The sequence below is a fragment of the Rhipicephalus sanguineus genome, chromosome 4 (genome assembly GCF_013339695.2).
Source record: "Rhipicephalus sanguineus isolate Rsan-2018 chromosome 4, BIME_Rsan_1.4, whole genome shotgun sequence".
NCBI classification, from domain to species: domain Eukaryota; kingdom Metazoa; phylum Arthropoda; class Arachnida; order Ixodida; family Ixodidae; genus Rhipicephalus; species Rhipicephalus sanguineus.
In genome coordinates, this window is record NC_051179.1 from 44,611,683 (window position 1) to 44,638,055 (window position 26,373).

At 49.1% G+C, this 26,373-nt stretch overlaps 1 protein-coding gene across 1 annotated transcript in view; it reads left to right on the forward strand.

Annotated features, from left to right (window-relative positions):
* The first annotated feature begins 241 nt into the window (after nt 1-241).
* LOC119389878 (peripheral-type benzodiazepine receptor-associated protein 1-like) overlaps nt 242-26,373 on the forward strand; it is a 424,634-nt gene continuing 398,502 nt past the window's right edge. The window contains 1 exon segment of the mRNA XM_037657292.2: nt 242-398. Within this exon segment, the coding sequence (XP_037513220.2) occupies nt 285-398 (114 nt within the window). The 5' untranslated portion in view covers nt 242-284.

Below are 26,373 nucleotides of genomic sequence, written 5' to 3' on the forward strand. Positions count from 1 at the left end.
CGGTGGCAGCTCGGCAAAGCGGTGTTACGAGAGAGTTGCGCACGAACAAACGCACATACCGGTGGCACCGGTCACCCCCCCGCCACCTGAGAAACGCCGCAGCTCACCACCAGTCCGTTGACCGGTCGCGAGTGCAGCAGACGACGTCGGGTGCCTTCTAGCAGACGACGGCGACGTCTTGAAGCAGACGACACGTTCGACGTGTGTCCGTGTAGTGCGCGTGTGCGTGTGTGTGTGTGTACTACCTGCAGTGTGTGTGTGTATGTGTATTCTAGCAGACGATCATGGTCGGCCTTTTGGTGCGCGCCGGCCCGAAGCCAATCGTCGAGCCATTCGAAGCTGTCTTCTGCCCTTCCATCTCGGACAAGTTGACTGCCTGCGGCCGCCGCCGACAAATGGTAAGATTGGCCTCACCGCATTTTTCTCGTCGCATCGTGAAGGAGACGTGATGCGTAGAGTAGCCGTCGTATCGAGTGGTCTCTTACGGCTGTTCGCTTCACGAACAGCCGCGAAGGAAATGAAATAGGATGCCATAAGCGAGGCGGTCACGTTTTGACGGAATCAGAAGCGGGCACGTATTGATGGTGAGTGCGCTCCTGCGGAGCGGAAATACGTCGGTTCCTCCGCGGCGTCAGCGTGAACGTGACTGCTCGTCGTAATAGAGCACGCGTTGATCAAGCACTCTGTAGCCCTGCGCACGTATATCTTGTCAGTATGTTTGTACTGATAGCCTACACGTGACGTCATGTGGACGCTGCTTCTTAACTCACCGTATACTACGACATGGCGGCTGCGATTACGTCACGTCAACGCTGCACATTCACTCCCGTTGCTGTTAACCTGAAATTCAATGTGATAGAGAGAGTGCGTGTATGTGATCAAGACACGAATGTTACCGGCGTCTGGGCCAGATTAACGACACAACACCCGCACGTGAGATGTAACGATAGCTTTCAAGCGTGACGTCACAAGTCCAGCTTCCCACCGTGCTGGTACTACAACATGGTGGCTTCTCATTGACGTTAGTGCAAGCCATTCATAACAATTACCCTCGGAAGGAAGGAAAGAAGAAACAAGCGGAAAGACAGGGAGGTTAGCCAGTTCTTAGACCGGCTGGCTACCCTGTGCTGGGGGAAGGGGTGAGGGGGATAAAAGATGATAGAAGAGAGATGTTAGAAAAAAAAAAGGAGAGCAAGAAAAGAAAAAAAAAAGAGAGAAGGCTTTAAAAGCATTATTGCGCTTCTTGCGGACAACTGGTCTTAGAGACAGACTTTAAGTAGTGACATTCTCGTTTCCTTTTTTTATTACCCTCGGTATTTCACCTATATGTAGGGCGCAGGATTCCGTATACCGCAATGCCTGTGCTGCACATAGCGACGGGTTGTACGCCGGCCGCTCCGCGTTATCCCGCTTAAATGCGTCCTTAGCTCGAGTTCGCATCTGCGATTTGACACATCAACAATCGCCCATGATGATGTTAGAAGCCATTCCGAAATTCAATGCGAATACTTACACCTCCCGATCTGTAGCAAAACACAGTTTATAAACACGACCTATAACTTGAGCCACGGACAGTACAGGGGCCGTGACATTGCACTTTCTTTTTTTTTAATTATTTCATAAATTAGTTCACACTAATGTTATATCATTTGTATGTATAGTCGGATACAACTTTAGAAGGCAGGAGAGGCCCCGCCCAGACGACCGAAGCGCGGCAGCCGATCGCCTCCGTGACTAAAGAAATAGTCCCGCTCATGCACGCGCCGATATTCTCCGAAGGCGGAGCCACCGGCCGTCCCGCTCATAACGTCAGTCCCGAGTGCGCGCCCATTGGTGCAGGCTTGTGTTCATCCGCCTTTGAGGAGGAAATTCCACTGCCTTCTAAAGTTGTATCCGACTATAGTACATCTCAAAGTTCGCTTGTCGAGGTTCACGCTGGCTGCTTATATCGACTTTAGCCTTTCGCACTTTGTACGGTGTGTTGTTAGGCAGTATAAGAATGGCGCATACCCAAAGCTTTGTGTACGCAAGCGCTTGCTTTTGTTGTCACTGCGCATGCGTCATACGCTAAACTCTGGAGCACGCACGTTACTAGGCAGTTTTAGAATTGCGCACGCTAAGCTGTGCGTTAGCGTTTGTCGTCATGCACATGCGCCACATCTTGAGTAACGCGTTGGGTAACACGTCCAACATCTTGGGTACGCACGTTAAATTTCGGAAATAGCGTGCGTACGCAAGCAACACAAAGCCTACGTACCCTATGTGAACGATTGAAGAAAGACAAACTCAAATTTGGTTAGAAATGAAAAACTTGTATTCTTAGAGATAAAACAAAGAAAGAGTACGAAACATCTCAGCGTTAGGGCACACGTCCGCTCTCTACAAGATCTTATGAGCGTCTATTCTAAACACGCAGGCACGCAGTCCCGTCCCCTCGTGTCGACGTAACCGCACGTCACCCTTACAAGCACAACACACGCGGAGCGACGCACTGATCTTCTTCCATCAACACCACGGTCAAAGGTTGCCCCGTCGAGGCAATGTGGGCGGAGGTGGGGCGTGGTCTCGCGGTTTCAGAACCTCGATGCCGGCAGACGAGGAGTTGTGATGCTTTCCTGGAAAAGCGTCTGGACTGCGCACGTGACGTTCAACAAGTACAAATAGAAACAAAATAGAAATACAACACCCTGTTCTAAAGCTCCCTATTGTCGTACGTAGCTTTTCGGCTATTCGACGTACTACCCGTTGGTGGAGAGACCTTGTGGACAACATTGTATCCGGACGAAATTTTGCGATAATATTAAAAATCACCTATGCTCCTATTCCTGGTGTTTCGCAGCTGACAAATGCACAATTTCACATGTATGTGCCGTTCAAACATTCGTTGGTGATATCTTCGAAGTGATCTTTTGCGATTTGTTTTAATTTACCGTGGCTCTGTTTCATCCCAGTTAAGGTTCGCATATTTTGTTCATTCGCACATTGCTTAAGTTATCGCGTTCAGTTTCATCTTACTGCGGGAATCGTTGTTTTATTTCATTAATGTGTTTACGGTGTTCTCATTTTTGTGCATGCATTTGCCATACCGCCTCGCCCCCCGCGGGACCTAATTAAAGACGTCGTAATCTATAGTTTCAGGTTATATGTTCCTTCACAGTAACAGCGTGCTTGTCCGAATTAAAACACTTCTTTATGTTTCGCCTACGGTGCTCTCTCCAGTCTACTCTCGGGATCGGAACGCAACGCGTTCAAGTGTAATTCACATAGCTGCACCGTTCACAAGGTCACCAGCCGCACTAAGGCAAGGCTGGTGTGGCTTTACGTAGAGCACGGGCACAGGGACCGGGCGCCGCGTGATCGAAAGAGACGCGTTCCAGAATGTTTTCTGTACAACTATACTCTAATAAAAGTCACACGGTCCCTTATGCATTCGCCTAAGACGTCTCGAAGGCGAAACTCATCTTCTTCTTTTGCTTCTTCTTCTTCTTAGTCGATTGTATTGATCCCGCACCCGAAAGCTTTCTGCACCTAACGTGGTTTTGCACTGCCTCCGAGATCGGAGCCATCGCAGCTTCCTGCGCCTCACGTGATCTTGCAGCATTGCCTCCGAGATCGGCCTATGTTTGACCAAGCAACTATGTCGTGTGCTGAGTCATAGTTTTACGACACGTTATGCGAAGTCGTAGTGACGTCACGATGGTGGCATAATGACGTCACAAATTTTGGTGACTTGTGACGTCATATGATGTCATCGCATGATGATTTTTTGCAACACTTCGCGTCGAAGCCGACGCCGCCGACCGTCATTTTTCGTGTTTGATGAGGCATGTAAGGTTTTTGCCTCAATATTAATTGTATCCCAGTGACACCACGGGCCGTAGTCAATGTATCTAGTCCGGCGTTCTCTTCTGCTGGCCTCCTCGTCGGCGCGCTGTTTCTCGCCACATTTCCGAGGTGCGTAGCCGCCCAAAGCGCGTTCAGTAAGCAAAACGACTCCTGGATACGTGTTTGTGCTCGTAAACGGAAGACGAGCTGGCCATAAGTCGGAATGTTCTTCAAGAATACGTACATACGTTGCCGGTCATCTCCGAGCATTCTTTAGTGCGGTGGGAATGCGCGGGTTTTTGCCGTATCGCCGCATCTGTAGCCCGCAATTTCGATGAAAGCGCCAGAAAGCCAAAACAGATGAAAACAAACTGAGAGCAGAAAACAAAGCGTTCTAAAGGAACGTACACGAACTGCAGGCGCTTGGTCGTCGGAACATTAACTTGGCTGGTCTCATAAAGCACCTTTATTTGCACAAAAGCGATTAAATGCGAGATATGAAGGAATGATTTTCGATGTTCATTATAAACTTCTTTCTCCGCAAGAGCGTAATACTCGCGCGGAATGAATTTCGCCAGCGGTATCGCAACGACACATCGTGTTGAGATCCGCTCCGTTGGTTTCCCATCGCCACGGCGCGCTGCGCAGCCCACGTGGTTTTCGAGCCGGAGAGAGCGACCTGCCTTCGGCTACAGTGAACTCTTCGACTTCAATGTTCACGTGTAAACAAGAGAGGAGAATCTGCTCAGTCGTAATCGCTGACTTCCGGCTTTACGAGCATGTCACCGAGGCGTCACAAAGAGTAACGTCAGGGCCCTTCCTCAGTTTTAATAGCGAAGCTGTTTAACAAATCGTTATTTCCTTGTGACTCGATCGCAGAAAACTATCATCATCTTAACGGCTATGTGCGGCTACCTGAGAACGAGTACAGAGAGAGAGCAAGAAAGAAAGAAAAGAAAGTGAGAAACAAACACAGGGACGGAAAGAAAGATACAAAGAAAGAGGAAAATTCTTGCCGAGATAAAAGTTCTTCATGAGGCGGGATTCGAACCCGCGTACCTTTGATCCGAAGGCGAGCGCCTTAACCACTCCGCTATGCAGGCACGCTAGCAGAGCATAGCATAGGCTTATATAGTATAGTGTAGCAAGGGGGTGGGAAAGGGAAGCGAGCGTGAGGAGGAGAGATGTGATGGTGTGATGGTGAGGATGGTGAAGAAAGCAAGCCACGCCCATCGACGGAGACATCGAGTGCATAGCCTGGCTGCGGCCTATCGTGTCCAGAGAGTCATGGGGCGTCCTAAAAAAGTGCGTACTCCCGAGGAGGAAGCCCCGCCTCTCGAAGCCAGACGTGTCGGTTGACGGGGAGTACAAGCGGCGACGGGTTCGTGCTTCGCTGTGCCAAACTTTGGGCGACTTAGTGCAAACTGCCCGCAATTTCTTAGATGCCAAGCAGCTTTTGCTCGGGGTTGTGTCCGTCCGCTCGGGAACCATGTGTGCTGGCCCGCGCTAGCGCGTTCGGGCCTGTGCAAGGGGCTGGGTAAGACTCTGTGTCCTCTCCCCCTTAGAACCATGTGTGCTGGCACGCGCTAGCGCGTTCGGGCCTGTGTAAGGGGCTGGGTAAGACTCTGTGTCCTCTCACCCTTAGAACCATGTGTGCTGGCACGCGCTAGCGCGTTCGGGCCTGTGTAAGGGGCTGGGTAAGACGTTGGGGGCTTTCCCCCTTACACTCTCTCAGCAATCACGTGATGGCGTCGGGGAACGATTTTCTGCAGACGCGCGATGAATACACGTGCTCCCGCGTGGCGTGGAGATGAACCCGCGTGCCGTGCTCCAACAAGAGTTCGGGACGAGTAACAGCAACAGCAACTACAGCGAATTCATGGTGTGCTCCACTTGCAAGGACGCGTTAACATAGGGCAAGGTGCCCGTGGTGAGCGGAACTTCAAGTCGACCAATGCGCTGCATCGCATCCCCACATGGTTCCCTTTAGTGGGAGATGGTGTAATTTTTTCTTCACTGCATAGTGCCCGGGGAGAATACAGTCGCGCCTACGCAGCAGGCGCGCATGTGTAGCACGATGTAGCATAACGCTTTATTTTATTTTATTGGACATCTACTTTCACTTTCAAAATAAAAGAAGTGTGAGAAATGTAACATGCGCGTGCGTGCATAGACTCCTGCATGTGTAGTGGCAAACAGTTATTTAAGAATTGAGATTGGCTACAATGAAACAGCTGTTAAGGATGTAAGGTTATTAAGCTAGAGCATTTTAAAGACTTGAATATGTTGATGTCGTTATGTTCGCACTAAAAAGTATTGTTCTGTGCGTTTCTTGTTGTACAGACACTGTTTCGAAGTTTTCTGAACGCAACTACAATATACAGGATCTGGGACGGCTTACTGCTCTCCCGTAGTAGAGTACAAAGTCCTCTGAATCGTTAACCACTTTTTCTGAACACAAACACACACATGCTGCTTACCTGTGTGCCTTATAGAGGAAACACAAGAGAAGCACACCACAGTAGAAGAGTTCTAAACACACTTAACTTCTGTTTTGTGGTCGTCGTACAAAAACTCCCTCCCTGCGACCTTTTGTAGGGGGACAAGGCCGACGTATTGAGTGATGAAGGGTGGACAAGCATATGTAAGTTCTGGAATGAAGCACCTTCGGGTGTCTCCCTTCTACAATGGCAAAAAAAAAGAGAACATCTGTTGAATTGTTACTGATATTAATCGTCCGTGACACAATATTTTTTCCTAAGCAGTATCTTAATATTTTTTGCCTAAGCTACCCCCACCCCCTCTCTGCTTTTTTAAAATTTTGCTTATTAAAGGAGTACTGACAGGATTTTGAGGCACCCCAAACGGGACATTTTTCGTTTCCATGGTGTGCACTACCAACGCTCTCTACACACCGGAGCCAGGCAACACGTATAAAACATTTTGCTTTGATCTTAAAGTTTTCGTCGCCAGCATATGCAAGCCAGCTCCACCGCAATGAACATTATCACGAAAGTCAACACAGTTCACTGGGTTTGCGAAATCTGCCTCCTTCATGCAGCCTAAATCGCAGAAATCGCTGTCAATGTCTATGGACGACAATTCCCTCGTCGTTGTTTATGTGAACCACGTGCGACTGACAGCAAACTGACAGCTGTTGTTGGTATGTCACGAGTTCCAGTCTTCCCGTGACGTCAGACTTGTGTTGACTCGTCATTGCGAAGCCGCTCCCTCGATACCGAAACCGAAATTGCTGTTTTAAGGTAGAGGTATTAAAAATATATTCAATGCATTCCCAAGCGCTACGACACTCTTGTTAGGGTTCTCGACACCCGCGTTTTCATTTAGAGCAACAACCCGAAAATATTTAAAATTCATGTCAGCACTCCTTGAAGGCGCAAGCCTTAGATGCCCCATCAATCGCGAAAAGTGACCGCCGGCAACAACATGAACGAAGCAAAACGTCGAGTGAGCAGAGATGACGTCGTCACGACGTCAGAGATCGCCAAAAATTTGTGACGCCATTATGACGCCACATGACACCGTTTCTTTGTCAAAGGTGGGCTTGCCGAAGATGCGATTGAATATTCAGGTCACGTGGTGTCGTACATCAGCCGCTAGATTTGAGACACGCGTGCTTACACATGTTGATCATCATTTGTAGCACCATCAGCTTCATTTCGTTTTATTTATTTCCCTATTCGTTCCACCCTCTGGTCACGTGACATTAGTGACGCCTCCTCCTCCTACTACTACTACTACTACTACTACTACTACTACTACTACTACTACTACTACTACTACTACTGCTACTACTACTACTACTACTACTACTACTACTACTACAACGACGACGACGACGACGACGACGACAACGGCACATGATAGACTAAGACAGCTTCGCTCTAAAAACCACGGGCTTGAGTGTTTCGAGAAGGCGGGCAGTTACATTACCTATACTGTGCAACTGTCGTTTTTAATTGCGTGGCGCAACTTTTTTCGGACAACACGTAGGTGGACCGCAAGCGGAGAGTCAAGTTCGTGGTCCACTTTACGGCTAACAAGCGTCGCCCTTACAAAGCCGCGCGCTCTCCAAACTGGCAATCATACACCAACCGCAGTAGACTCGCGCAAATGACTTCTCCCGCTAATGATGGCGCAGCGCTTACCCCGTTCGACGGAATGAATTTTCTTGCTGCGTCTTGTACCCGAAATAATGCGGACCTCCGCCGCCGCTTATAATACGCCTCAGTGTATGTAGCCAAAGTCGCCTTGCATACGGCTATAGTTGGTGTCGAAGCGTTCTGTTAAAAGAATGCGTTTCGTGCTGCACGTTCAGTGCGAACACATTAAAGGATTGTGCGGGACTGAGACAGGGAAAAGAAAGGAGAAAGAGAGAAAATTTTAAAGCAGGGAGGATAACAAGGTGTTCAAAAGAACGTACTACCTTGTCACTGTTTGACTGAAGTTGCAAAAGTAAATGCAAAAAAAGAATAATGAGCTATAACTGCGAAGGCATTCGAAGCGCCGGTAGTGGCTTTGAAGACAAACTAATTTTGAAGGTTCTATAAGTTTTTGCTGCACGCTTGTGCCGCGTGAGATCTTGAGCCGAAAACACGCAATGATTGTCCATGTGTCAAACACTCCGTCATGACATCTATCTATCTATCTATCTATCTATCTATCTATCTATCTATCTATCTATCTATCTATCTATCTATCTATCTATCTATCTATCTATCTATCTATCTATCTATCTATCTATCTATCTATCTATCTATCTATCTATCTATCTATCTATCTATCTATCTATCTATCTATCTATCTATCTATCTATCTATCTATCTAGTATGTATGTATGTATGTATGTATGTATGTATGTATGTATGTATGTATGTATGTATGTATGTATGTATGTATGTATGTGGCCTAGTTCACAAAGTTCTTCGTTTGCAAGTGATCATTGTGCCATTGACCCGTCGCAAAGCTAATACGTCCACTCACACGATGGGCGCTACGTAATACTGTACCACTTTTGTAAGAACCACCGTGGAGCTGCCATATTCACACATATGGAATCGCCATATGTAACGTATACGGCGGTTCCATAACATGGCGGTTCCAGAAAAATGTGGAACCGTCATGTTCACGAAGCGCTCTTAAATGCTCTTTGCAGATGTGGCGGTTTCGTGTGTTTGTGGAACAACGCAGGTCGGCGGAATTTGTCACGTCTTTCGCTTTACCGAGACTCCCGTGAACCACCCCCCGGAAAAAAAAAAATAAAAAAGCAGGAAAATTGGAGAAGATAACTCAATCACTGGATTGATGTTGAGTTAAAACACTGTCGTTCTTATAAATAGCAGATAGCCAACGTTTTGATAGCATAAGAGTAAGAAGAAATGCTCAAATCAATAATCGAATTGAGATTGGAGGAAAAAAAAATGTAGCCGTTTTAAGAGCGTATGGTCAAAGAGTCGACATACTAGCCAGCAGGAATAAGGCGCAAACGAGACGAACACAATAAGAAGTGACATGGACGAACGCCTACTGACAACTAGGCGTTCGTCCTGTCACTTCTTGTGTTCGTCTCGTTTGCGCCTTTTTCCTGCCGTTAAACATGCACCAACTAGCCCAACAAAAAGTTCTACTTGAATATCAGCCAGCATCAGCCATAATTTATCCAACGCAAGTCGTTATTTTAGGCGGCATATGACAGCCAACATTTGCCAGCAGTTACCGCACACTACTGCCAACATTAGAAATCGTTTAGCAATCTTTATGACCAAGATTAGCCGTCATTTAGCCAACACTGTAAAGCAAACGGTAATCGGTGCTAGTCACGCGCGAGTGAATACGTTAGTTGAATTCGATGAGGTGTATATTCACCGCAGCCTTTACCGAACGAGGTTGAACGAGGCTCAGAAAAACATTGTCTTCACTCATGATTATAATCGTTATCGTCCTGTATTGTGCGCCTACTGATCGGGGGGGGGGGGGGGGGCGTCAAACAGCAGTTTGAAGGACTCGTACGCAACCCACCAGGCGCCGTAGTGGAATTCCTCCATGAGGCCACGACGATGGAGCGAATGTTAAGGCACCTTCACAGTATGAGCGGCCAAGCACTCTTACATCTGTGTCATCGCCCCTGGCAACACCGGGACCTCGGCTGAACCAATCATGTTCTTGTTCTTGTCCGCCTATAACTGTGGCTCACACCCATTGTGGGGGGATTGGCTAATAATTGAGTTGGTTTTATAAAATGTTACGGAAGGAAGGTTATAGAACATAAACATTCCAAATCGTAAAGGAAATTGTGGCGCTCGATCAAATGTATGAAAAAAAATACAATACTCTTTTTTTTATCAGATATAGACAATAAAATAAATCGATCACTGGGAACACGACTTCATTGTCTTTTTCACTTCCTTGTTCTCTTCTTTGTTGCACACTGGCACATACAAGTCGTCCAGCAATGAAACCTCACAGCACAATCGCATCCCGAGCTCCTGGCAATATTGTGTCCACCGCAGTACGAAGGCTTCTCCCAGTTATCTCCAACCCACTCTGCCCTGCGCGAGCTGATTTCGTTTTGTGCCTGCTAATTAATTAATTTAACACGGTAGTAAAATTGTCACCTCGTCCCTTATGCATTTGCCTAAGACGACTCGAAGGCGAAAGCCATATCTACTTCTTAGTCGATTAAATTGCCCCTCCCCTACCCCCCTAAAAGGCGTGGTTACCACCTTTGATCAAGAGACGAGGCCATAGGATGACGTCACCATGCGATGCCAGGTTGTGTAACGTCATAGTGACGTCATGAACCTTGGAGACCTGTGATGTCATGATGACGGCATCATATGACGATGATTTTTGCATCACTCGTGTAGACGCCGCCGCCGCCGCTGCCGTCGGTCACTTAGACATCTAAGGCTTTCGCCTTAAAAATTCGGTCAGAAATAATCGTAGACAACAACATGACACCCTGTTTCAGAAAGTGTGTGGCCAAGAGGCACGGGAAACACATGATCTTCGAAGCGAACACTAACAGTTGATCTATTCACCGCGCAACCTATTACAAGGGGTTCGCGCGTTCCTGGGGCGTCTAGTCCACGATGACCTCCCCCACACTCGCTCGGCCAAGCGGCCGTGCTTGGGGGTCACTTGTGAGAATTCTGCATAGCGGGGTGTCTGCTGCAGGCCAGGTCGTACGAGGTATGGCAGGTAGGTAGGGGGTTGTCCCAGAAGGTTGAAGGACTTGGGGGGAGTGAGGAGGGGGGGTAAAGGGGGTGGAAGAGATTGGCGTTTTGTGGCCTACGGCTGCAGGGTGCCCCGCTCTTCTGCCCCTCCCACCGATCGAGGCGACCGTTTCACCTTCTACATCCCTTCTTCCTTCCTCTCATGGCGAGTGTGTAGCGCCCAGTGTGCATCGGCCGCCCTTCCTTATATGCGTGGCTGCTGTCCGGGTCGTTTATGCACCCCCCCATTCCCGGGGGTTGCGCAACCGGTATTACCGTTCCCGCCGACACCACGCTCGCTCTCTTTTGCTTTTTCAAGACAGCGCGTTGTCCGCTCACAAGAGACGCGCCCCATTGCGATGCGGACGCCGCCGCCTGCTCCGGTATTCGCGGTTCCGAGAAGTAAACGCGACCGCTAGTTGAGCATGCGCGCCAAGTGCACCGACACGGACGGCCGTCGGCTTTGCCCCGTGCAGCCACTACTGTACGCGCCGACGCCGCAGTAGTATAGAGTACGCTTGCTCGGGAACGTGTTCAGTGATCTGATATGCGATATAATGTCCTATGCATGCCAGCGACAGTAAATGGCGATATGAAGTACCTTTGGCTTTCGCATAGCCGGAGGCAGTTAATGATCGCTAATTAGGGAGTTCGATCATTTCGGTAGCGGTACAAGTTGTTTGTACGGGCAGCATGCTGTTATGTTGTAATCTCCAGCCTCTATATACCAGCCCCGTTTTTAGATGACTCGATATTTATTGCAACAAGATGGTGAGTTTAAACATGAACTGGATATTCTGCCGGGTTGGCGTAGTGAAGCACCACTGGAAGCTCCTTATCATATCAAATAATCTTGAATCTTTGGGCGAGTCGCTGTCGCACACGTCAAAACCTGTTACAGCGCGGTAAAGAATGGGAAGAAAACGGCCAACGAGACCAGAGGAACTACGAGGGAAATAGCTCCTTATCATACGTGATGGAACGCGTAGCTTGAAGTGATGGTGGTAGTGATGATAATGATAGAAGTCGGTTAGCCTGGCAGACACTTGCTCTGCCCGAGCGTCTCTTTTCATGTCACATATTTCACCGTGTATTGCTGAATCCAGTTTCGTGCAGGGGAGTCAGAAGAATGCGAAACAGTTCCTTGTCCACTGTCCTCCTCGGACCGTGTTTAGTGGGCAAGTGTTCCTGTCTTCCTAAGACCCCGTGTTGTTCATAGTAAAAAACAACGCGAAAACACAAGGACGAGAGAGATGAAACGGGACTAGCGCTGTTTGAATCTGTGGGCGAGTCCTTGTTGTTACGAATCCCGTGTTGTTACGCTCGCGTATTTCAAGTACCTCCTGGGAATACTCTATCTGTTCGTCGCACCTTTGATGAATCCTCTTTCTCTGATCTTGTCCAGCAGCTTTCTTCTAATTAACGAAGGGCAGAAGCGCTTGCAGGACCACATGATGTCATTAATCTTTCCCCTGCCACGGCGGCTTATTCACGACGACCTACGGCACAACAGACGGACTTTATGCTGGCGACATTGTAGTGTTTATACAGTGAGATCTGCGGCGCCGACTGTATGTCATTCGTCGGTGTTTGACATTATACGCCAGAGACGTTTGAGAATTAATCCAGATTTTTCCTTTGCGACGTTTATCATAAATGAAGCATTGCTTCTATTTTTTTAGGGACATTGAACTCCACCAATTGTATATCGACGCTTCAGTCCATGTTAGGAATGGTAACATTTAGAGAGAGCGGCGCGCATAATAAATTCACTAGAATTTCACTAATCGAGCTAGCGTCCGTTATCAAGGGTCAACGAACCTCACACGGCGCGTTTAAAACACATTCTATGCCAGCTGCATGCTCGTATCCCGAGTCTCTTTCTTTGAACGCATCCTTATATACTTTGGCATGCGTTAATCGAAAGGTCATCATACTTTTCGGCGCGTTCGCATGAACGCGACGTCGTTCCGACTTTTATATAGATGAATAAACTAAACTATAGCATTGCTTCATCCATTGTGCCTTGAACTCCATGTGAAACCACGTGCCATCAGGGTTACCTGTTGTCTGTTACGGGACTATACCTGGTCGATTGTTCATTTGTGTGTACGGTAACTGGCTGCCAGTGGCGTAGCCAGTTTTAACAGGTAGCTCGCCGTAGTTTGTGCGGCGTCACCGGGAAAACATCATCATGAACCGACACGCGCTCTCTTCGTCCTCTTCTTCTTCTTCGTCGTCGTCTTCGTCGCCTTCATCTTCTGCTTCGCTCCCAAAACACGTGCGCCGATTTCTCCGCCGCGGGATGCAATAACTCTGATGGACGAGATGACGAGTACAAGAGAGAGAGAGAAAGAAAGAGAAATAAAGATAGAGAAAGAGAGGAATTCTACGGGGAAAAAAATTCTTCTCGAGGCAAGATGCGAACTCCCGTACACATCATCCGAAGGCGAGCGGCTAGCAAAGCACAGCATATAGCCTTGTATAGTCATCATCATCAGCCTGACTACGCCCACTGTAGGGCAAAGGCCTTTCCTACGTTCCGCCAGTCAACCCGGTCCTGCGCTTGCTGCTGACACGTTATAACCGCAAACTTCTTAATCTCATCTGGCCACCTAACTTACTGTCTCCCCCTCGCGCGTTTGCCTTCTCTTGGAATCCAGAGGACGACGCAGCGAGCAGTGGAAAGGAAAATGATAGGTGTAGCCTTAAGAGACAAGAAGAGAGCAGAGTGGGTGAGGGAACAAACTGGTGTTAAGGACATCATGGTCGCAATCAAGAAGAAGAAATGCACATGGGCAGGGCACGTAGCGCGTAGGCAAGGTAACCGCTGGTCACTAAGGGTAACCGACTGGATTCCAAGAGAAGGCCTTGTATAGTACAGTATAGCAAGCGGGTGGGAAAGGGAAGTGAGGGAGAGAAGGAGAGATGTGAGGGCGAGGAGGAGGGAAAACAGTAGGGGAGAGAGTAAAACATAGCATAGAAAGAAAGAGAAAGAGAGAAACAGAGAGAACGAAGGGCAGAAAGAAAAAGAGGGAGAGAAAGAGAGAGAATCAAAGAAAGATATAGAGAGCGACAGAAAGAGGAAGCGAGAAATATAGAGATAGAGAGAAAGAAATTGAAGATAGAGAAAGGAAGATAGAAAGACCGTGAAAGAGAAAGAAATAGGGAGGTGAGAGGAGGAAGAGGGCAACGCCACCAGCTCCGCTGTTCCCTCAGTCTTCGCACCACTAGTGCGGGACTGCCCTACTTTTTTTCTTTTTCGGATAGAGGCACGGCTTTTACCGTAATCTGGGTGCTAGGCAAGTGGGTGCTGTCGAGTATCGTTTCATTTTATACAGGCACGCTATGGTAGTGAAACATTTGGGGACGGGCTCGTGCCAGGGTATGCCACGCCCTGGATACGCCTTTTGTCCCACGTTTGGAGTTTCCGCAGTTATTTTGCTATTTCCTTTTATTGGGGTCCTGAGCAACTTTTCCGAGTAATCATCCATTGACCTCAGTATCGAAGTTTATTGCCTCACGAATCAATCACCGCAAAAATATTTCGAATTCGTCAAGAACGAGCGGAGTTACAGGGATTCGTCGCACGCTTTAAGCGCTTGCTCTCTTCTCTCGTCCCGACGAGCGCGCTGGAAGCTATCACAGAGAGGGATGGCACGGTAGAAAAAAGCCACGTCACGCACGTGTTATGAAAAGCGTTAGCTCTCTCCAGGTGTGATTCCTGTGCGCGCTAGTGTTGCAACTGTGTAATTTTATCCGGCTATAGAGCGCGGCGCCCGGCACGTATCGCATGTGGCATTCTACAAGAACATGCATGCGGTGCGCCGTAAAACCACTTTTATGACAAATTCATCGGAACGAAAAAAAAAACATTGCTTCCTTACATGCAGCCCTTCCTTAAAAGCGTATAGGCTTTATAAAAGACGCCGTAACTTGTGTTTCGCTCCAGACAGTGCAAACAAACCTTGCAACACTGTTTTCATGGGGCGGAAACGGTCGTCGTGTAGACTGCACAGAGCAAGTGCGTGCGGGCATTTTGTTTCGCACTTCATATTAAGAGAAGTATGGATTATTGCGCGCTCAATTACCCTGTGTAAACACACACACACACACACACACACACACACACACACACACACACACACACACACACACACACACACACAGACTTTATTCTAAATATCGCCTGGGTGATATTTAGAATAAAGCGATTTTGTGAGTGTTCAAGTTCAATGGAACTGGAGATGTGGGCGACTACGGTGTCGCCGTCATCTCTACAAATAACGAGTTTATAATGATCGATGAATGAATATGTGAGATGATTTCGTTCCACAGAAAGCCCGCTATGCTGTAACATGCCAAATGTCGTATGTCCGTTATACAGCGTCGAGGCATCTGTCTCTGTTATCGTCACGGCTATTGTGGTGCTCCGGCTCTGACTTCGCCACCGGCTTGCTCGGCACAGCAGGAGCCAGCACGTCCATTTCAGTGCGGTTCTCTCGCCTCCTGGAGGAGAGATCGCAATAAAAGCTCCCGAGCCGTCGCATTTTAGCTCCAGATCATGTGTCCACGGGTCAGAAACATTACGCGGCCAGCGTAAGTTGCATTACGTGCCCTCCGAATGCCCCTGCTTGACCATTCGAAAGACGTCATTCTTTCGGCCATTTCACGTCTTTCATAGTTGGCAACAGTAGCAGAACCTCGCTACGCTATCGCACGTGTTTCAAATAATCGTTACGAACAAAGAGCGTATATACACAATGTATGAAACGTTCTTTCTGATCTCCAGAACGAACTCTAAAAAGAAAAAAAAAAGAAAAGAAGAAGAAAGGAAAGAGATCAGAGTACGCCTGTATTCTTCTGCGGAGTCTCTGGTCTCCATTCCTCTTCTCCTTGCGGCAGGTTTGAGTCTTTCGTTGACAGTACGGCGAGTGTATGTAACTACACGGTGTTCGCGTCGAGACCATTTGAAAAGCGACGCACTGAGCTCCGCTGCTCACGGAGTGAAGGAAACACTGCGTAGGCGTGGTGAGGCTGGCCTCCGGGATTACAGCCATTATGTGGGCGTCCCTCTTTTTTTCACCTCTGCTGGCGTTTCTGTAGCGATGGTGGGAAAGGGTCAATGTCGATGACTCCCCTCCCTTTCATGTGTGCCGAACCACGGCAGCGAAGCGTAAAGACAAAGGGCTCATTGCGTGCTCCGTTGAAGTTATCTTTGTTGTTATACCTCGCTCTATATAAACCACCGGTTCCTGTTTTTTGCGTTTCGGTCCGTGATCCTAATCGGCGGCCCCTTTGTGTAACTTTCGCCGCGTCGGTGGCGGGGGCACAGCCGCGTTTTATATTTTTTTTTATTTTATTATACTTTCTTGTACGAACAAAGCGGACGCTATGCGGGCTAGGTGGTGGCTTGGCTAGCAGTGATCCGAATTTGGAAACAGATCGCAACCGATGCGTACACGTACTCGGGGGTTGTGCTTCGGATGGTTAGTCACGCCGACGATGCCCTTACGTCTTTTTTGAGCATTTCTTTTCGATCGCTCTGGCTTACGCGAAACCATTCACTGAAAAAGGGACTACACTTTTGTCGAAGGCAGGATGGCTATATTGATTGGCGCAAGCTATATTCTGCAGAGAGAGTCCATTTATATACACTTAAGAACGACTCTCGGAATGCAACCATTTCATAGAGGCCGCCTCACTTCTGACTTAACCAGTAAATGGTGCGTTTGGAACTATGGTGAACTTCGCCAGGGGGACCGTAGAATAGGCGTGTCGTATAAGACGAGTATAGAGCGGAGCACTATAGAGTCTTGGCAGAATTGCCTGATCGCATTTCTATGGAGGCGAAGTGCTAGAGCTCGGCCCGTGTACTGCGCGATGTCGGTGCACTTTCAAGAACCCCACACTGTAAGCAAAAATTTGCCGAGATTTGAGTTTTATCAGCTTACCAACTTCAAAAGCTCCCATGCCGAATTATTTACACCGTCATAGCGGAGTGAAGACGGTATATGTCGTCATTATACTCCCGTTGATAAGTGACGGCGTATATAAACGGCATGACCTTATTATACTCCCTACGGGAGTTTTAAAAACCACTTTCTGTAGCGACATGCATGCGTGTGCGCGTGTGTGCGGAATTTCTGGAGCCCTCCACTACGGCGTGCCTCATAATCATATCGTGGTTTTGGCATGTAAAACCTCGGAAATTATTCATTAGAATTACCTGAATATAGTTGTGAGCAGCTCGAGCGCGCCATTCCTATCACAAAGAAAAGAAAAAGGAAAAGAAAAGAACGAGCGCGCTGGCCTAAGTCGATCCTCCCGATTTTATTATCTATGCGTTTCTATAAAGCCGGAATCCGCTGCCATCCGTAGTTCAATCCCAAAGAAAGGAGCCGAGTTTGCCTGCATGTGGTCATCGGGTGTGACGAATTTCAATCTTTAGCTGGATGTGTTACGAACTTCATAATGATTGACATACGAGTATCATTATGTAGTTTAGATTGTTTGATGTATAGGGGTCACATTTTTTACCGCAACTTGTCTCTCTTTTAAAGACGATAGTCTTTCTTGGGGAACTTAAACGCAGAAATTTTGGTCTGTCTTTCTGTCTGTCTGTCTATCTTTCTGTTTGTCGGCACGTCCCTCGATTCAGCCACTCGGCCAAAGTTGAACCACTTGCCCAAGGGCCAGCTGTCTTGAACTGGTACGGCTGTTCATACTTATGAACGTTGTCGATCAAAAAGTAAATATCATGCATATCTGAGGTGCAACATCACTAGGTAAGTATTAGTGAAAGAAAGAAGATGATTCTTAAGGGCTCGTTTTCTTTGTTAGACACAATAATAATGAGAACTAACAGACAATAACGCCAAGGAAAGTATAGGGGGTGTTATGTGTAGTATTTAGAATATAGATGTGAAGAAAGTAAAGTGGACGAAAAGATAACCTGCCGCCGGCAGGGACCGAACCTGCGACCTTCGAATAACGCGTCCGATGCTCTACCACTGAGCTACGGCGGCGGTCATCCTCCCGTCCACTTTATGGGGTATATATGTGCATTTACACCTTGGAGTGTTAGTCAGCGCCAATCGCAGCCATGGCGGCGAGTGTGGAACACTCTTTTTCTGCCTTTCTGGCGTCACGTAGCACGTGATCTTTTTACGAGCTGGCAGCTGACCAATAATCCCTCGCATACTACCTGAAGGCATCAAGTCTGCCAGAACGAGACCCTTGCTATGAATGAAAGAAAGAAGATGATTCTTAAGGGCTCGTTTTCTTTGTTAGACACAATAATAATGAGAACTAACATCTATATTCTAAATACTACACATAACACCCCCTATACTTTCCTTGGCGTTATTGTCTGTTAGTTCTCATTATTATTGTGTCTAACAAAGAAAACGAGCCCTTAAGAATCATCTTCTTTCTTTCATTCATAGCAAGGGTCTCGTTCTGGCAGACTTGATGCCTTCAGGTAGTATGCGAGGGATTATTGGTCAGCTGCCAGCTCGTAAAAAGATCACGTGCTACGTGACGCCAGAAAGGCAGAAAAAGAGTGTTCCACACTCGCCGCCATGGCTGCGATTGGCGCTGACTAACACTCCAAGGTGTAAATGCACATATATACCCCATAAAGTGGACGGGAGGATGACCGCCGCCGTAGCTCAGTGGTAGAGCATCGGACGCGTTATTCGAAGGTCGCAGGTTCGGTCCCTGCCGGCGGCAGGTTATCTTTTCGTCCACTTTACTTTCTTCACATCTATATTCTAAATACTACACATAACACCCCCTATACTTTCCTTGGCGTTATTGTCTGTTAGTTCTCATTATTATTAGGTAAGTATTAGGTGGCGTGTTCCTTTAATAGAAAATGCATACATACGTAATTTTAAGGACCCTAGTTTCTTAAGCTGCGCTGAAAATGCATAAGAATGGAAGCTTGAGCGAGTTGGTACGCGTTCATCTTTGTTGAAACAGCGCTAACTAGACGACGACGAAGTAAAAGAAGGCACAGGACAGGCGCTGCCTGTCCTGTGCCTTCTTTTACTTCGTCGTCGTCTAGTGAGCGCTGTTTCAACAAAGCTGAAAATGCGACTGCGCTGAAATTTGCCTTCCTCCGTGCCCTTCGCACGAGCTCATTGTTGTGTTTCGGTTTCGGTTATGTATTGCACTGTACGAATGCCATGGGTTGGTGTTGAAAAACTTTAGTTTTGAGAAGGCCAAGAAGGTGAAAAAAAATATTTAAAAAATGAAAAAGCAGCGTTGTGGGCGGCCTTCAGGCTGCCGGTTGTGGGCGCCGCTCTGGCGTTCCTATTTTACCCAGGCGACGTGTAAATAAAAGAGTGTGTGGAGAGTACTCGTTGAGTGCGGACGTTTCTCTGCTTCAGCGCTTCGCGCCAAACCGCGTTTTCGGGCTGGCTGGCGTCCCCGCCGGTCGCGTTGGTCACCGCCGGTCTTCGCCTGCTGCTGCGCCGGGACTACCAGCACGCAACACAGCACTCATGTTTCCCGACGTATTGCCAGATGGCGTTCATATCTCACACAGCGCCTCTTCTATCGTCTTTACACGACATTTGCAGCGAAGCACGCAGATACGCGGCCAATTTTTTTCCTTTTTTTTACAGCGAAAGGTGTTATGAGATCATTTCACCGGCCGTTTTTGGCGCCGTAGATGTCCGCCGCCGCCGCCGCCGGTGTCCGTAACCAGTATCGCTCGAAATAAGAAAAAAATTCCAGGATGGAACGAGGTTCGAACCTGGGCCCTCTGCGTGGGAGCCCAGTATTTAACCTCTGAGCCATGCCGGTGCTTGAAACTTTTTTGCAAAAAGGTCCTATACAGGCTTCATGTCGGGAAGGAACCACATTAGCATATGCAATATAGCGTGGTAGAAGAGTAAAATAAGCACCAAGCGTCGCACAACGCGAATTCTGTAACCAGGCGTCACACAATGCGAATTGCGCAACGAGTAGGTTGTTGAATGCTTCCAACCCATTACAAATGACTCTGCCATAATTCTTCATCGTCATCAGGCACAGCATCAACAAAGTGCGCATAATGCCTTACATGCGTATAGCAGGTACCAACGCTCTCCGTAGAATGACGAAAAATGGCACAGTGCCTGCTGCCCTACTTCTCAAAAATTACAATTATTTATAGCGTAGTGTGTTCCTCGCAAGTGCACTTGTATTGGTTGCCAAGGAAGCCCATAAGCGCATGATCCACTTCCTCGGGGTCCCAGTAAAATTACAGTGATTTATAGCGTAGTGGGTTCCTCGCAAGTGCACCTGTATTGGTTGCCAAGGAAGCCCATAAGCGCATGATCCATCTTTTCTCGGGGTCTCAGTAAAGTTCTTCGCCCCCCCCCCCGTCTCTCTCCCACGTCAAAGTATGTTATACAGCATGACGGGAGAGGGACATAGCAACCGGAGGTCACCCAATGCAAATTACATAACTGGTGGCCCGTTTAAAGATTCCAACCCATTACAAAGGGCTGAGCCATAATTCTTCATCGTCATCAGTCGTCGCGTCAACAAAGTGCACATAATGCCTTACAGACGTGCAGCTGGTGCCTCGCTTCTCCGCGGAATGATGAATAATGGCTTAGTAGGTGCTGATGTGATCGGGGGTCTGCCCATAGGACCGGGGAGCAGCCAGGCCTCGGGGAGAAGTCGAGTTCAGGAGCCGGAGTTGATAACAGTAACGTTTATTTTACATGTCGTTTTGGTAGCGTGCCGTAGCGTCGTCTAGCGACGCTGCGTCGCGTCGACGTAGCCTCGACGTGGCCTGTCGAAGCCTTGTCGTAGCATAGCATGCATGGAGCGTCTCGACGCTCGCGTTATAACGCCTGGGCCTTCCCAGGATTCCCTGCTGGAGGAAACAAGTCCAAGACAGTCCAATCAGACACGTGGTCTTCATCTCCGCCCACTAAGTAAGCACCGCCTCCTTCGCACTCCGGGAAAGAGAGAAGCGGCGCACCTGGGACGACGGACGGTCCCGGGAGACAAACAAAAACATAATAAAGCACTCTACACACAAGGAACAGTTCCCGGCGTGGCACATTCCCGAAAACACGCTGCGTTGTCAGGTGTGCCGTCAGGTGGAGTCGTTCCTTGACTTGATAGCGCCGTCGGTGCAGCTGACGGCCAGCTCCCAGTCAGGTCACAAAGCCACAAAGGAACCATACACACAATGAACGGGTCACTGCAGCGTACATTCCTGACGACGGGCCGTGATGCCAGGTGTGTTGACAGCTGCAAACCTCTCCTTGCCTCGATGCGTAGCCGGTGCAGGTGACGGCCAGCCGCCGGCAGGGTCCCAAAGTCGCATCTCCCAGAAGTCGCATCTCGCATTGTTCGGCGCATCTCGCAGCAGTGCACAAACGACTGCCTCCTCCGAGCAGCCTGGACTGCAAATAGTTCATCTTCAGGCCATAAAGGCGTCAAAGTCAGCCAAGCGTGTCCAAGGCGATTGAAGAGCGAACTGACGGCCTTGAAGGGCTCAGGGCACTACGGCAGGGTCGTCGCCTCATCTGGTGCGTTTCGGGGAACGTTGAGGTCGAAGAAAGCAGGGCTGACGCCGCCATACCATTCCAACGGCCCAGCGGCGCGAAGCCGTGAAGTCCGATCATAACAGCCCGTCCACCGCCCCAGGAGGTCTCGAAGGGGATGCAACACCAAAGCACCCCGGAGAGGCCGTAGACTTTCTCCTCTGTCTTCCTTCTCACGTAGGCTGAGCCCCAGCTTTAGACCTGAGAAACGGCTTGCAAGTGCCGGAAATGAACCAGCCAAACCCAAGCCACAGCAAATAGAGAGCACTCAACTGCCTTGAGAAATGCCAGGCTACATTTCTGATCAAAACTCGCTCGAAAATTACATTTACGCTCTCGCTCGTGAAAGTCACGAATCAACTAACAAAACCATAAGAAACACAGACATGCTAAACATGAACAAAATCAATAGCCTAACGTTTTGTATCGTTTCCAGAGAAAGCCACATCCTCTAAGGCACGCAGGTGCTACGAGCGATACAATAACGAAAGGAACTCAAAACACAAATAAAAGGTGTCTAAAGCTTTGGTGTTAAACTGGAAAGGCACGGCTGGGTCAACAGCGTTACTGACACTTGCCCAACATCGTGGTCCAAACAACAAACCTCAGCTTTTGCGACGACAATGCTTACAAATAACAAAGCGGCTCTCGCGATAATTTTTCCCTATTCGCCCCTACACAGAACGCGCGCGGAAAGAACAATAAACAAACAAAAATAATTTTCGCGCGGCTCTGCAAAAACTCGCACAAAGCCTATCCTGGCCTATCCTTCTCGGAAGCTTCGAGCTTACCTACGGTTCCGCTATCCAACACGTGGGACACACTGCGTCCACACATTACACGCAACGGAAATGCCACCAACTCTTTTTGAAGTCAGCTGTCATAATCCTATTCACGGCACCCATCTCTTAAGCTCTTAACTCGCTCGGATGCGTGTCACTAACCTTTGGATAGCCAACTGCAGAATGCATATCGGCCAACAATAAAAAAAAACCATAGAGCGCTAAAGAAAAGAAAGTTCAATACTAGCTGAACTAAACCGTCAAGAGTCGCGAGCGCTACAAGGAAAATTAATTCCTAACTAATATCAACAAACAAAAAAAAATCTTTCCGCAAATCCTGGGCCGACATTCCATGAAAAGTTAACAGTTGTCCTCAACAACTTTTCAGACGCACTCGCGGTGGTCGCGTCCAGAAGGCCTTTCTCGTCAAGCGGGGTGTACGATACGCATGAAAGTTAATCACCCCCTCGTCGAGCCTCACTACTTTCCCTGAAGCGAACTTGTCTTTGTCGCCTCCTGCCACCTCGCGAAGGTCACCGACCTCGCGGTGTCGCACCTGTTTCAACGTTCCGCGAAAGGAACAATGGGAAGCTCCTTTGCCCTCAGACCCTTTCTGGGAACCACGCGCTTCTGTTTTCTTTTTCTTTCGACGGCTCGGACACATGCGGTAGAAACCTGTCAATGGCGACAATCGCACCCTTCTCGCAATTTCGGGCCGATGTCTGAACCTCTTCCTCAAACGCGTCGCGATCTGTGCCGCACTTTTGTTCTTCGGACGCTTTCTCTGCTTTGCACGCTTCTTGGTGCAGACTTTGGAGCATTTCGTCCGCCTCCGATGCTCATCAGCATCACCATGCTCGTCAGCTGTCACGCGCGTACTGTCTAGATGCTTGCCCATCAATTCATCCTCCGACCGATTCCGCGTACAATGCGCTGCGCTTTTCTTTTCAGGAGTGGACTTACGAGCCGTCGGGCGCATGCGATACACACCTGTCAGAGATGACAACGGCACCTTTCTCGCGATTTCACTCCGACGTTTGAAACCTTTCTTCGAACGCGGCGCGACCCCCGGCGCTTTTCCGTCCTTCGGACGCTTTCTGCGTTTGGCACGCTTCTTGGTGCCGATTCTGGAGCTTTTTGTCCGCCTCTGACACACATCGCCATCGTCACAACCCTCGCCAGCTGCCTCGCGCGCACCATGTCGATGATTGTCTTGCAATTCATCCTCTCCTACAGTCGCTAGACTGGCGGACAGCTCAACGCTCTCTAGAACAATGCCGCTACTTACTCCTTTACAAGGCAACTCGCATACCAATGAGCTGTTCGTAACTGCATTGTCCTCTTCTTTCCCGCCACCCGCGCGTTGGTCGTGGCTTTCAACCCTTGGATCAGCGGCATTTAAGACTTCCTGAATCTCGCTGCTCTTCATCTCCGGAGCGGACTTACAAGCTGTGGGACTCGTCGGAGATTCAGCCGTATGGTCACCAAAACAAAGGCCCTTTCTCAGAAGCATATCCGAGTCATTCGAAGAGGGATTATGCTTGGGCAGGTTTTGTGACCCGGCAGCCTCAGTAACGGGTAGTCCGAACGATCCCACAATCTCCACCTGGCTATCGACCTGTGGATCTTTAGCGCTCCCTGCTCCCTTAATTTCGCTGCTATCCACCAAAGAGAGAACCTTCTTAGGCTTTCGGCAGGCGAACGAGAGATGACCAGGCTCTTGGCAACGGCGGCAGACGACCGGCTTTCTAGCCTCAAACGCCTTCTGCTTCTCTTTTTCTTTTGAGCTACTCGCTACGGCTGTGGTCTCGTCCGATTCCCTAGCTCTGCGCGTGTGCGTAAAACGCTGTCGGTATGCTTTTGGAGACAAGCGACGATTGCTACACAGCGCCTCTTTGACCTTGTCATACGCTTCAGCATCCTTTCTGCTGAGTCTAGCTATTACAGCGGCGGCCTCGCGCGGGAGAAGTGTTAGCAATTCTCGTGGCCAAATTTCGAGGGGGATTCCGGCATACTCGCATGCCCGCTCAAAATTAATAAGAAAAAGTGCGATGTCCAAGCCGACTTCGAACGGCTGCAAAAGGTCTACCGCCTTTACCGACACCCTCCTACGTACTTCCGCGGCCCTTTTTTCGTTTTCCTCGGCCCACTTTTTGGTTCTCTCGGCCTCTTTTTGCCTTTTTTCTACTTCTTCCCAGCACTCCTCAATTTCGTCATCCTCCGCACCGCATTCCTGAATTGCCTTAATCAGCTGCGGCTCTCTCTGACTTTCCCCCACCTCAATTCCCAGCTCTTCACAAAGTAACAAGAGGTCTGGTTTCTTTAGTTTGGCCACCAAATCCATGGTTTTCACGAGTGAGGACTTTCTTACAAGCCGTGACGTTAGGAAGCGAACAAGCGAAGCCTAGACGCACGGGAACATGACTGCAGGTTTAGAAAACACAAAAGCTAAAACCTGGCAAATCTCAATGAAAGTCAAGCACTCACCATCGCTGAAGCCCGAGTCAAGATGGGACATCCCACCGCTGCCACCAGTTGATGTGATCGGGGGTCTGCCCATAGGACCGGGGAGCAGCCAGGCCTCGGGGAGAAGTCGAGTTCAGGAGCCGGAGTTGATAACAGTAACGTTTATTTTACATGTCGTTTTGGTAGCGTCGTCTAGCGACGCTGCGTCGCGTCGACGTAGCCTCGACGTGGCCTGTCGAAGCCTTGTCGTAGCATAGCATGCATGGAGCGTCTCGACGCTCGCGTTATAACGCCTGGGCCTTCCCAGGATTCCCTGCTGGAGGAAACAAGTCCAAGACAGTCCAATCAGACACGTGGTCTTCATCTCCGCCCACTAAGTAAGCACCGCCTCCTTCGCACTCCGGGAAAGAGAGAAGCGGCGCACCTGGGACGACGGACGGTCCCGGGAGACAAACAAAAACATAATAAAGCACTCTACACACAAGGAACAGTTCCCGGCGTGGCACATTCCCGAAAACACGCTGCGTTGTCAGGTGTGCCGTCAGGTGGAGTCGTTCCTTGACTTGATAGCGCCGTCGGTGCAGCTGACGGCCAGCTCCCAGTCAGGTCACAAAGCCACAAAGGAACCATACACACAATGAACGGGTCACTGCAGCGTACATTCCTGACGACGGGCCGTGATGCCAGGTGTGTTGACAGCTGCAAACCTCTCCTTGCCTCGATGCGTAGCCGGTGCAGGTGACGGCCAGCCGCCGGCAGGGTCCCAAAGTCGCATCTCCCAGAAGTCGCATCTCGCATTGTTCGGCGCATCTCGCAGCAGTGCACAAACGACTGCCTCCTCCGAGCAGCCTGGACTGCAAATAGTTCATCTTCAGGCCATAAAGGCGTCAAAGTCAGCCAAGCGTGTCCAAGGCGATTGAAGAGCGAACTGACGGCCTTGAAGGGCTCAGGGCACTACGGCAGGGTCGTCGCCTCATCTGGTGCGTTTCGGGGAACGTTGAGGTCGAAGAAAGCAGGGCTGACGCCGCCATACCATTCCAACGGCCCAGCGGCGCGAAGCCGTGAAGTCCGATCATAACAGTGCTTCCCAACTTCACAAAAATTGTGATTTATGGCGTAGTGGGTACCTTTCTAGTGTACTTGTATGGTAGCCCCAAGAGAGCTTAACGGGCTTTAGAAACGCCGCTCTTCCAGCTTTCGCTGTGACTGTGCTGCGGTTTCAGCGCAGGCCTGGCATTTTTTTCATTTCTCGTTGAAATACAGAACGACTTAAGCTCGTTTATTATTACCCTCGCTAATCGTTGGCGTCCGCCGCTCATCTCTCCACCTCAAGCCAAATAGCCACAGTCGTTTACACCATCATGATCATCATACGATCAGCCTATTAGGTCCACTGCAAGACGAAGGCCTCCAATAAAAAGCGAGTCTTAGTACTGCGGACGCTGCGTCCGTGGCATCCTTGCTCCCGAAATAACACTGCGTTTCGCATAGTGCGCACGAGCAGTACTA